Genomic DNA, 12,543 nt, shown 5'->3' on the forward strand with positions numbered 1-12,543 from the left:
TAAAGAGCATTCATACTCAGTCCTTCAGCTCCGTTCCTTTGGGAGGCTTCTGTCATGATCTGTATCTTGCTGGTATCTGGTGTCTGAAGACAAAAGGTTTAGGTGCAAGCAAAGGATTTAATGATTTGAGTGGCCATGGTACTTTAGACAGCTGAGAGGTGTTGGTCAAAGCCCATTTCACCTTCCTTCACCTTGCATGAATTGCTCTGGGCTGTTGTGATGCTTGTGTAATGACTGAGATTGCTTCTGAATACAGAAGAAAGGAGAAATGCAGCAGGATTAGGGATTAGTGCAGCAGAGACCAGATTAGCTTCTCTTTCCCTGGGTCTCTTGTATGAGTGGCTCTCATTCCTTTGGAGACCAGGGAAATTGAAGTGCTGATTAATTCATTGCTAGCTTCAGGTAGAAAGCTTAGTTAACCTGTCTGCTGTAGCTGCAAATCTTGGAAGTCCTTGAATACAATGAGGAAAATCAATGAGTCAGTGGGCTCATGAACCTCTCTTCTGATCTTGTTCTTTCACAGAATAGTTAAATACACTGAGTTCCAGCCATGCACCATTTGTTTCAGGTTTCAACAAAACTGAGTGTTGGAAATTCCATTTACTTGGTGCTGTGTTGTTCTCAGGACTTCTTCTAGGGCTTTGAGTGATTGAGTGGTCCAAAATATCTTTGATAGCTTGTGATGGGATAGGGATGTGGTTGAAGTCCTGTCCCTGGAGACATTCAAGATCAGACTTGATGTGGCCCTGGGCAGCCTGGTCTAGTTGGAGGTGTCCTTCTGATTGAAGGGGGCTTAGACAAGATGACCTTGAAGGGTTTCTTCCAACCCAGTGCAGTCTGAATCTGTGATTTCTTTGTGCTGGGAATCGGTAGGATAATTTAAAACAATCCCTGATGGATTCTGTTTCTTTTCCTCTTGCCACACAGGAGGAGTCAGTGCCCAAATCAGGAAGTAGCAGCAGCATCTCCCCCTCTCAAACAGAAGACCCCTCTCAAGAAGGCACTAGCAGCAGAAAGAGTGAGTTTTGATGAGAGACCCCCCTGCTTTTACACACTTCTGTCGTGTTCTGTGCCATGAACTTGTCAAACTTTTCTAGAAAGCTGAAGCTGAGTGTTGTTGATGGAATACATCTCTAAAGCTTAGCCCTAGAGCCTGCTGAATAGATTAAATGTAATTAAGGATGGAAAGGCATCAGACTCCACTGTGTGTGAATATCTTTGGGAAGCAGAGGTTTCATACCTGATGTGGAACTGCAGAGGAAGACACAAGTGACTGGGGGGTGATTTGGCCATGTTCAGCTCATAAAAGAATTTGTTGCTGCAGAAACATCCTCTAATCTAACACCAATTTAAATGTTTCCTGCATCTCTGTTACTATGGCAAGTGCATGTTTGAAAGACACAGAGAATCACCACTGTTTCTCCTGAGTTCTTACTGGGAAGAGAGGAGGATCTGCATGTGTGTGCTATGCTTGGTGGGGAAATAAGTAGAATAACCCTGAAACACTGAATTTATGTGCAGCGGTGTCTGGACAGTAGCACACCCACACTGGTGCGGTTTGGGAGTATTCCTATTCTCTCAGTCTGGAAAATGTGATGAATGTGATACATGTCTTGAAGATGCTCTTTATGTAAGGCATGTAACCCCTCCCGCCCCCAGTGGTGGGCCAACCTCTCCCAGCAACCTCAGTGTCTGGTTAACAGTACCAGTGTACAAGCCCCACCAACCCACCCCAGTCCAATCACCCCCCCCATCCTAAACGCCCTGATTTTTTTATCATCCTGGTTTGAAAATCCTATAGCGCCTCCCGAAGTTCTTGCCCATATCCATCTCTACACCCCCAGCCTGAATACGGCCAGGCCACCTCAGAGAAGACAACTACCCATTGAAAAAGGAAACGCCACCCACACGTGCGAGACAGTTTCCTTCCATCCTTCAAAACCGAGCTCCCCAGAATCACCCTTGTACATGTGAGTGTTGATATACGGAGATCGAAACACGACGGCATGCTCAATGAGTAATGGTCAAAATAAAGCTTGGCCTGCAGTGTGATATAGCACACTTGCCACCTCCCAAGAGACTTTCTCCATTCCAAAACAGCCCTATGCAGCTACTGCCCAAACTGAACCATCCTGAAAATCCAGTTTGAACTTTTCTCTCATAGCGCATTACATCCAAACAGCCCAGGTCCCCTGTGCCTCAGGAAACCATTGCCACTGAGTAGGACTCCTGAGTAAGGCCCACATGGCTTGATTTATTATTTCAGAATGGTTACACAACTCCAGAGGGAACTTCACCTTGCTGATTTATTTCTGTATGAACCAGAGACAAATTCCAAAGCAAGTGGCATGGAATCTGGGGGTACTTTTGTAGTTGTCCACAGGTGTTTGTAAGTATGAGTGAGGGAATGTCCCATTTTTTCTGCCCCCGCCTTTAAGAATCTCCATGTCGTGTAAATTTTGATAACCCATGAAGCACTTATTGCCAGTCTCGCCCAGATCCAAGTTATTTTGTCCCTTGTTTTTGTGTGTTCTTGAGGTTTACTGCGGCCAATTCCCCCCCCAAGCCTATTGCTTGAAACAAGATAAGCACAGGTCCCACATTTAATCAAATACGCATTTAATTAAGAAGCCTGTTTTTTCCAACAGAGTATAAACAGCCAAGGGTATAAAATCCTGGCTCGTTGATGCTGACCTGCTGATTTGGTGCTTTGGCATTTCATGCAGGATATGTTCCTCAACTCTTTTCCTACCAGCAGGGTTTTGAAGTACGCCCCATGAGGTGCTGGTGAATAGAGAAATTAATAAACACACCCTAGTCTTAAAGGGAAGGGAATAGTCACTCACCCCATCACTTGCAGTGCAGGGTATTAATGCGCTTTGAAGAGTGTTCCTCTTGGCCCAAGAGATGGTGGCCAGGATCCAAACCTCTTAGATGAGCAGTAAGAAGAAAATAACCTCCAACATGCAAACATGCTTCCTGCTTTTCAGAGGGTCTGCCAGATTTGGTTCATTATATCCTTCCATCTAGAATCTAGTTTCTCATTCCAGGTGGAGGTCAGGCAGTAGCATGTTGGTAAATGCACAACATGAGCAGTCTTCTGCCAAAGACAACTTGGAGCAGAACATATTGCGCCAGAACCAAGCTGGAAGGTTTCTTCAGCATGCATTTGAAGACACTGCCGAATGAAATGGATTGTCCTGTCATTGCCTGCTGCACTCACTGCATGTGGAAGCACAACTTTTATTTTCTGATAGGCCCAGAGTCATTCACAGACATATGTTTAAGTGGCAGAGAAGGCACTGCATGTTACACTGAGGCATTTCCTCCATCATGCTTTTAGTGCATCTAAATATCTTACACTGAAAAAGTGATCTCTATTATATTTCAAGAGCTCACACAACTGAAAAATTCTCTTAATTTTATAAATTCTTTTAAATAGGTCAGTCAACTTCTTAACAGGACCTTTTTGAGCACTTTTTTTCCCTCTATCAATCTCTTCACTGACATACACCTAGAAAAACATATCCAAAATAAAACCACTGCAGAAAAATTAATTCAATTATTCCACTCCCCCTTAGAAATGCTAAAGGAAAAGTGAAGACATTCTTTACACTGAGGGTGGTGAGACACTGGAACAGGTTGCCCAAGGAGGTTGTGGATACTCCCTCCCTGCAGGTATTCGAGGCCAGGTCAGATAAGTCTTTGAGCAACCTGGTCTAATGGAAGGTGTCCCTGCCCATGGCAGGGAGCTTGGAACTACATGATCTTCAAGCTTCCTTCCAACCCAAACCATTCTGTGAAGCTATGAAAAAGCCATTAGGTCAGTCAGGCTAATGTGGGGACGTATGGGAGAGGTTTTACTAGCTCATTTTGGGGTTTTATGTTTTGTTGGGAGAACAAACTTCAGAGAACAGTCCCCTGTCTTGCCTTTGGCTGTGAAGTGAGAAGGAAGGAAAATCAGTAGCGGGGTGATGCTGTGTTAGTAAGATTCTATTTCATGTGATGCCTGGAGAGCGAATTCTTTACCTTGGCAATAGTGCCCTCTAGGGTGTGACAGCCAATCCCCACAAGACTTTTTTTTTTCCAGTGTTGGTAGATGATTTCTGATATGCTGGTATTGGCCCAGGTCCATGCTCTGGCTTACTGCAAACCTTTCCTTCCCTGGAGGGATGTCAGCTCCTTTCAGTGGCTGTGCCAGATGCTGCATATGTAACATCGCTGTTCCCAGACCGAGTGCTGCTTGCTGAGTGCAGAGTGTGACTGACTTTGTTACTTGACTTCTTCATCCCTTCCTCCAGGACTGATGGAGTTTCATTTCTTAATCACCTGCTCCTGTGACTGCAATTTCTCTCCAAGGTGAAGGAGACCTCGACAATAACTGTGCCAGGGAAAACAGGCAGGAGTTTGCTACCGTCTCTTAGCAGGATTAGCAAGAAACTGCTCTGTCTTGCATACTAACGACGGTTTTGTCAACTGGCATCTCATCAGACAGAGGGAGTTAGACCTAAGTAGGTGGGGAGGGGAAACAGGCTTGGAAAGATGCCCAGCGGAGTCCTTTTGATATGTCACCTGACATGCAGAGGCAGGGCAACTCAGATTTTTGGGGGGGCCAGCCTGGTGGTGTACTCACTGTAGTGAGCTGATGCGGTGCTTAATTGGTGAGATGAAGCCAGTGTCCTGAGATGTACATATGAATGTCTCATTGTTTTGTGAATTATTATCATTACCATTACTATTATTTTTCCTGACCCAGAGGACCAAAGCTAATGTTTTTGTTTACACACAGCATTCGCTTCTCTGCTTCCTATCTATTGTTCAGGTTCCTAGGATAACCAGTTTATTTCCAAGGATGACTTTCAGACCACTTTTTTCAACTATGCAAACAGCTTCTCTGCTCAGCTCTCATCCCATTGAAGCAGCCATGTGTGGGGTGGCAGGGGCTATGTACTATCTCTGTGAGAGAGCTTTTGCCAGCAGTTGGAAACCCACAAAGGTTTGCCTCTTTTTGCTGGCTTTGGAAATCACCTCTATCAGCATGTTCCCTCCTAGGGGAGCACTTCTAAGCTGTGGCAAGAATTAAAGCTCAGGCTGGGACACTGCACCTGATTGACATTGATTTCAATGTGTGTAGGATATTTGTGTGTCTTCAATCACCTCACGGGGAAAAGAAATCAATCCTGAAAGGACAGCAAACTAAAAATGCAACATCACAAGCTTATCAATGGGACAGACCTTAAATGTTACAGCACTTGAAGATCCTGCAGCAAAAATCCAGCAGAACCATTGCAATCCTTGGACTGTGTTGAAAAGAATAAGGCTTTCTGTTTCTAACGAGAGTGTAGAGTGGAAGGGCATTTGCAGTCGGTTTTACTTGAAAACCTACATGTGATTTTGATCCTCAGCATGCTTAGGTATCAGAACCTGCGGTAACTGGTGGCCGTGCACCAGGACAGGCGAATTCCCTAACAAAAAAACCCAATTCCCTTTATCCCTATGTATGCCTGAACAGGAATAATTTTATTTTTCCTTTCTTTTTCTTGTCCCAGCCGGTAAGTGAGAGTGTGAGACCTGCTGCAGGAGAGTTTATAGTTGAGATACCCAGGTGACTTCTTAGAAAATTTCAGTCTGCAGAAGCAAGCAGAGTTTAAAGTGCTTGCCTAATTGTGAGTTGCAGAGTTTAGAGGTTAATCCTGCACTTGCTCGTGTTGCAGTTTACTGGGGCAGCTCATTTGAATGCCTGGTGCCAGCCTTTAATGAAGAGTTTTACGAGGGCTCTCCTAGTGTAAGAACCCAGTGTTAGTCACAAGGAGCTTTTAGGGCTGTTGTTTGCTGAGAGTGACCTACAAAGCACTTTATTTCACATTAGGGAGATGCAGTTCTTACTACCTGCTTTTCCTAAGTACAACCAAAATTACACCTGAAGTTATTATGGTGTACAGAGTAAGACTGCACAGTGTTAAGCCAGTTCTCACGAGGAGCTTGGAAACTTCAAGTTCAAAATACTATTTTTAAGTAAGATTTTTTTTTTTCCTTTAAAAATACCAATTCTGACTTGTCTTTAACATTGCAATGAGTGTTCAGTACAGTCCCAGAAAGACCAAGACCATTTAAACCCCTTTTTGTCTGTAGCATGTTCCATTGTATGCAAGAGTTGCAGAGAGGCAGCTGCAGGTAAGAGGACTGGAGTGTAGATTCCTGATGGAAGTTTGAGCAAGAACTCCAAAGCATCATTGTGTAATGAAGTTTAGTCAGCTTTTAGCATAATTTTAATTAATTTCAATGCCTTAGAGGTAGTGTAGAAACAAAATATTTTCTTGTGTACCTTTTATTCCAAAAAAAGGGAAAAAACCCCACCAAAACCAAAAAAACCAAGATTTTTTTTCTGAAATCAGCAAAATATTTATCTTTGATTTAATGTTGCATTAACATTTTGTTGTCCTTGTGTAACCTCTGGAATTAAAACATTAGCATTTAAACGTGAACATTTTCTATGTTTGCCCTGTTGCCTGCTGGCTCTTTCTACGTGCTTTAGTGATGACCATTTTTGACTGGTACAACGACAGGCCCACACTATTCCCCTAGTGCCTGTTCTACACCTGTAGCAGATCTGCAGACTTTCTTCAAAGGAGCAAACTTCCCTGACGTCATCGCTCTGTAAATTAAAGGAATGATTAAAGGAATGGGCGTTCATGAGAGGGAAGGAAGAGCTTCAAGTAAGACACCTACTTCTAAAGGACTTAAAGCTCTGATTGATTACAAGCATTCAGTCAGGCTCATTCAGCTGGGGCAGCTTCCCTCAGGCTCCCACGATGCGGACCGGAGGGGTGTTGCTGGCATTGTCTGCGGGAGGCTTTGCCACCCACTTCCTCTCTGGTCTGCCCCAGCCTTCAGTGGTGCCCTCTCCATAGCCAGGCAGTTGCTATGGGAAGAACCCAGAAAGAAACACTGAGAGCTGCCTGTTAGCTATACACTTGCTCCTGAGGAGCAGAGGTCATCTTGTTTTTGCTGTGCAGTTTCACACCTCAGAGCAAACTGCAGTTGCTTTTGATGGAGCTTGCTCTGTCCAGAAAACCAGGGGCTCTCTGCTCCAAAGGCTTAGCTGGCAAATCTAACCAAGTTAATTTTAGGCTTTTGTGGGGTACCTTAAACAGAGTGAAGTTTCTTTGTGTTCCCTTTCTAGATAGGTAAGACAACAGCTTTTAAAAATGTGGTGGTTCCTAAATGCTAATGTTTGCCAGGTCTGCAACCTAGAAAGATTTTTCTTTTTAACCTAATGGAAAGACAGAACAGACCTCTGAGGAGATGGAAATGGAGCACTGCACAACTAATCCAATCCATTGCTTCAATTTGTAAACGAGGCCTCGGAACTGTCAGCCACCTCTTTGTATTTGTAAGAGACTTTCCCTTCATTTATTCAGGGAGCATTGCATGGCATTGTCACTCCTGCACAGTAGCCCCTCTGGGCTGACTGAAAAGGTTCACCGAGCATAAAGCGATGGGAGTTCCCACAGAGGTTTCTGTCTTTCTGTTGGAAATGTGTAATCAACTACAGGGCTGGATTACAAATTGGGTTGGTGTTCTTTATTCTCTGGTACCAAATTCAGGAGCTCTCTACTCAGTATTCTCCTAAATGCTGGAATACAGGAGAGATGCACCATTTTCTAAATGGGAAGTTGTGTTGCTAGCCTCTATGAGTCTCTGCCATTAATAATGCAACGTTGGGTAACCAGTTCTTCTGCTTTCTGTTGGGAGATTATTCTGTAAAGCTTAAATTACAGCTGTTCCCTTCCTGGGGCAGAAAGGAGAACTTTTCTGCCTGAATTGATGTAACTTTTAGTAGTCTTGGTGTGATTCTGGTGATGTGAGCACCAAGATGTGGTACCACTGAATAAAAATTTCTGCTAGAGTGGGCTACTAACAACTTTCCTTGGCCACCCTGGGTATCACAAAGTCTCAGAGAAGCTGCCTGTTATCAAAAACTGTGTTTAAAAGCAATGATGTCTGCCAAATTACCTTTTCCCTGTCAAATTGCAAGCCTGAATGTTGGGTGGCTTGAAACCAATCTTTATGATATCAGAGAGAGTCAAGCAGTTTGAGGAGGAAAGATGAAGCAAACTGCTGTTGTTGCAAGGGCTGAACGTCAGACTGTTTAGATCACACGCAGTCTCTGGTGGTCTGGAACTCATGTGATGCCCATGAAGGAGCCAGTGCTATTCCAGTTGGAAGGGAGAAATCCTGTTTCTGGAGTTACTAACCAGGTGGCTGGTTGTCTAGGCTGAAGTCTGGAAGAAGCCCTCTGACTCTGAAATAATACCCTTTCTTTGGCTTCCAGGAGGAGTTCTGCTACCCAGTGGAATGCCTGGCTCTGACAGTGGAGGAGGTCATGCACATCCGTCAGGTGCTGGTGAAGGCAGAGCTGGAAAAGTACCAGCAGTATAAAGATGTCTACACTGCTCTCAAGAAAGGAAAGGTAGGCCTGGCTCTGGGGAGGCTCTGAGGCTTATTGAGGGAGGCTGGTGCACATTTGTTTCTTTACCCTGTGCTGGAGAGAAAGAGAAGACATGCACCAGACATCCACTAAAACACATGGGTCACCTTCCTTGAAATTACCAAAACTCATCATGGAAGTCCTTTGTTTCTTTAGGTTGTCTGTGGACTGCAGGAGCATTTGCAGTTAGCAGAGCACATTGTGTGTGTGTGGGGGGGGTTAAACTTCACAGGCTGAAGTGATTTCTATCCTTCTGCAGCACTGCTTAGCATTTCTGGTCCAAAAAATACAGAGAGCAGTAGGGAATTACAGCAAGTTCTTCACATGACTCCTTGCTATCAAGCAAAGAGGGAATGAAAGCCTTCAGAGAAGTCTGACAACATGTGACCCCACGAGGAGGTCTATTATTAGGGAACCCATTAATTACCACATCATATTCTGTAAAGTACAGATTGAGAACTGGTATCTACCAGCAGCAGTTCTTTCCTCACACTTCTATCTTGTGCTTCAACACCTCCAGCAAGTGTATTTTGCCCTCACAGTGGTGTTTTACTTACAGGCTTGCCTGTGTCTACTATGCAGATTTAATCTAAAGATTTAACGCATCTAAGGTAGAGGAACAAGATTCTTAAAGTATCATTCATTATGTCCAGCTGTTGCCTGTTGTCATGACGGAGATTTATGTCCATTTGTTCTCATGTTCTTCACATCTAACAGTTGCTCTCTGGATTCTTCTTCTAGCTCTGCTTTTGCTGCCGAACAAGAAGGTTTTCTTTCTTTACCTGGTCTTATACTTGTCAGTTTTGTAAGAGGTAAGTATTTAGTATCTGGTAATAAATGAGTGATGCTTCAGAGGGGAAAAAAATGACTGACAGGTTAGAAACCTTCAGATGTTTCTGCTGTGTCCTCTGAGTTGAGTTGATTTCTGTAACAGTCAGTGTTACAGAAAAATGATGCCAAGGGAGTTCTTTCCTTAGTGACAGAATTGCCTCCATGGACTGAAACTCCTGGCTAAAAGTGAGAGGAACGCTCATTTCTTCTTTAAGCTGATGGGAGAATGAGATGGCATTTATTCAGACTCCCCAGGCAACAGTTCCATAATCTCTGTTGCTGGAGGAAACCTTTCAAGGCAATTTTCCTTGTGCATTATTTTTGGAGTATTGATGGGGGAAGAAGGGAAAGGGAATTTTAAATTGAATGGTGAAGTCTGGAGATGTGTGGAATCACTGACTTACAGTCTCACAAAAAGAGTACTCTTTAGAACAAAACCAATTTGCTTTTTTTCCCTCTCTTTTCATTTAGATGTAGTTGTTTAGCATTTCTCCTTGCTTTTGGCTTCATGTCCTGACTGAAGTTATTACACTGAAGTAGCTTTAAAAATAAATATGTTTGCATCAGGGAAGGATGGGGGAGGATTCCAGCTCCTGAAGACACTGCTTTTCATTGATTTAAATGTCATTTTTGCCAGTGAAATGATTCCTGCTCTCACTTTCTTACACAGGCCTGTGTGCTCGCACTGCTGCAAGAAAGTAAGTAACCTTATGGTGAGACCCCTCCTAAACTGTAGCTGCAGTCTTTGTGGTGACACTGCATGTTCCCTCTCTTCTCAACAGATGAGGTTGCCATCAAAGCCATATTCAACTCTCCCCATCTTCTCACTGGGACCTTCCACCTTGCAAAGAGGAGAAAGCTTTATGAGGCCAGAGAAACCCTCTACCAGTCACCACCATTCGCTGCGGAGCATGTCCAGGTGGGAAATGCTGCAAATGCTTCCTCTGTGTTTCACGTTGAGCTATCAATCTTTAAGAAGATGTTGTCTGCCTGGTTTGCTCATAGAATGGTCTGAGTTGGAAGGGACCTCCAAAGGTCATCTAGTCCAACTCCCTCTGCAGTCAGCAGAAACATCCTACACTAGATCAGGCTGCCCAGAGCCCTGCTAAGCCTCACCCTGAATATCTCCAGGGATGAGGCCCCCACCACCTCCCTGGGCAACCTATTCCAGTGTTCCACCACCCTCATTGTTGTTGCCAATGTTTCTAATGCTTGTAGTAACCTTTCTGAAGCTTGACAATCCCTGTCCTGTCCGCTCATTGCTTTATCTACAGCAATGCTATCAGCACATCTGAAACCTCCTCCACGTTATAGGTGAAAAATGAGTCTGGGCCAGCTGACAGGTGTGGTGCTGTGCTGCTTCAGTGGTGACCTGGCAGTGCTGGGTTAACAGCTGGACTTGATCTTCAAGGTCTCTTCCAACCTAGATGATTTGTGATTCTATAACTGTAGTTCTGGAGCACCTCTGCAAATGGTGTATTTTCCTGGTGTAAATAAACTCTCCAGAGATAAATCTGGCAGGCTGGAATCACTCCCTGAATGGGAATTCAGTGATGTCTTGCACAGATTTAGCTTTTATTTTCCCTAATTTTTCTCATTATCAGCAGTGCTGTGCTCAACTCTGGAGTCCTCAGCACAAGAACACTATACTGTTGGATAGGGTCCAGAGGAGGCCACAAAAATGATCAGAGGGCTGGAACCCCTCTGCTGTGAGAACAGGCTGAGAGAGTTTAGGTTGTTCAGCCTGGAGAAGAGAAGGTTCTGCGGAGACCTTCCTGTGGCCTATCAGGACAACTGTTGCACAGGACAAGGGGTGATGGTTTTAAATTCAAATGAGGGGAGATTTAGACTGGATATTACAGAGAAATTTTTTACAGTGAGGATGGTGAAACCCTTATCCCAGGTTGTCCAGAGAGGTGGTAGGTGCCCCATCCCTGGAAGCAGTACCAGTTAGGTTGTTTGGGGCTCTGAAGAACATGCTCTAGTTGCAGATGTCCCTGCTGACTGCGGAGGGCTTGGATTAGATGACCTTTAAAGGTCCCTTCCAACCCATACTATTCTATGATTTTAATGGTTGATTCTTTTTCACTGTGATATTATCAAGCTACCTACTGGTTTTGTATCTTATACACATGTGGTTGTCAAAGCTAAACCAAGAAATTAAATATAAAGGAGAAGTTCCTTTATGAGAGCATCTACAGTAGGAGCCCTGTGCATGAGTCACTGATGCTGGGTCAAATTAGCCAAGCGTGTCATCTCTTTATAGTTATGAGTAAGGTTGTTTTAGCCAAGGTCAGTGTTACCATGCCCTCAGTGACCCTGCAGTCTGGCTGAACCAGGCAGAAGCTGTCCTGTCTGGTATTTGCTCTCCTGGTGTTATTTTTGAGACAGGGGAGAGGAAGCTTGGGCTCAAGCTCATTCTGATGAGTGATGTTTCCTTGAAGGCGGCATCCTTTGGGCCACTGCTCAATAACATGACAGTTCCTGTTCTTCTGCCATCCAGGTTGACATCAAGGTCCAAATCTGTGGATAAGTCCCAGGAAGAGTTTCCTAAAGAGTTGATGGAGGACTGGAGCACAATGGAGGTGTGTGTGGACTGCAAGAAGTTTATTTCAGAAATCATCAATTCGAGCCGGCGCAGCCTGTCCCTGGCCAACAAGCGAGCCAGGTTAAAAAGGAAAACGCAGTCCTTCTATATGTCATCGGCAGGAACCTCGGAATACTGCCCCTCAGAAAGGACTATCAATGAGATCTGAGCCCTGTGCCTTTTGCTTTGCTTCTGTCTTCATGAGGTCATTGTCCATCAGCAAGGTCACTGAAATCAGGTTCTCATTCTGCTGCTTCGTCTCACTCGACTGGTGTGGATTTGCGTTAGGAATCCCCACGCCAGCGCTTCCCAGGGGAACGGAACACTGCGCCAGGAGCTCTGCAGAACGCCGCTGTGATGGTTTGAAACACGGACACAGCCGCGCACCGGGGCAGCTGCTGGCACGGGAAAGGAAAGCAAGGATTTAAACTTGTTGCCTCTTTCGTACATGGGCGTGGAAACTAGGAAGCCTTTTCTTGCTTTCAGTCTGATTTTAATCATGCTTTGAATCATTTTTCAGGAGATGAGCTGAAAATGTTCAAAGGAGAGCCCAGTCTCCAAGTGTCAGTGTTAGCACAGTAGTCAACAGTAAGTCACTGTGGTGTCACCAGCTAGTGATGCTCACATCCTAGCT

At 44.5% G+C, this 12,543-nt stretch overlaps 1 protein-coding gene across 1 annotated transcript in view; it reads left to right on the forward strand.

The window, feature by feature from the left end:
* Nucleotides 1-12,078, forward strand: part of SPIRE1 (spire type actin nucleation factor 1) — a 73,338-nt gene extending 61,260 nt beyond the window's left edge. The window contains exons 8-15 of the mRNA XM_054381602.1: nucleotides 928-1,018; nucleotides 2,649-2,665; nucleotides 4,823-4,996; nucleotides 8,336-8,473; nucleotides 9,233-9,303; nucleotides 9,993-10,020; nucleotides 10,105-10,241; nucleotides 11,826-12,078. Coding sequence (XP_054237577.1) covers nucleotides 928-1,018; nucleotides 2,649-2,665; nucleotides 4,823-4,996; nucleotides 8,336-8,473; nucleotides 9,233-9,303; nucleotides 9,993-10,020; nucleotides 10,105-10,241; nucleotides 11,826-12,078 — 909 coding nt within the window. The remainder of the gene's footprint in view (nucleotides 1-927; nucleotides 1,019-2,648; nucleotides 2,666-4,822; nucleotides 4,997-8,335; nucleotides 8,474-9,232; nucleotides 9,304-9,992; nucleotides 10,021-10,104; nucleotides 10,242-11,825) is intronic.
* Nucleotides 12,079-12,543: the final 465 nt, after the last annotated feature.

This window comes from Indicator indicator, chromosome 6 (assembly GCF_027791375.1).
Source record: "Indicator indicator isolate 239-I01 chromosome 6, UM_Iind_1.1, whole genome shotgun sequence".
Lineage (NCBI taxonomy): Eukaryota > Metazoa > Chordata > Aves > Piciformes > Indicatoridae > Indicator > Indicator indicator.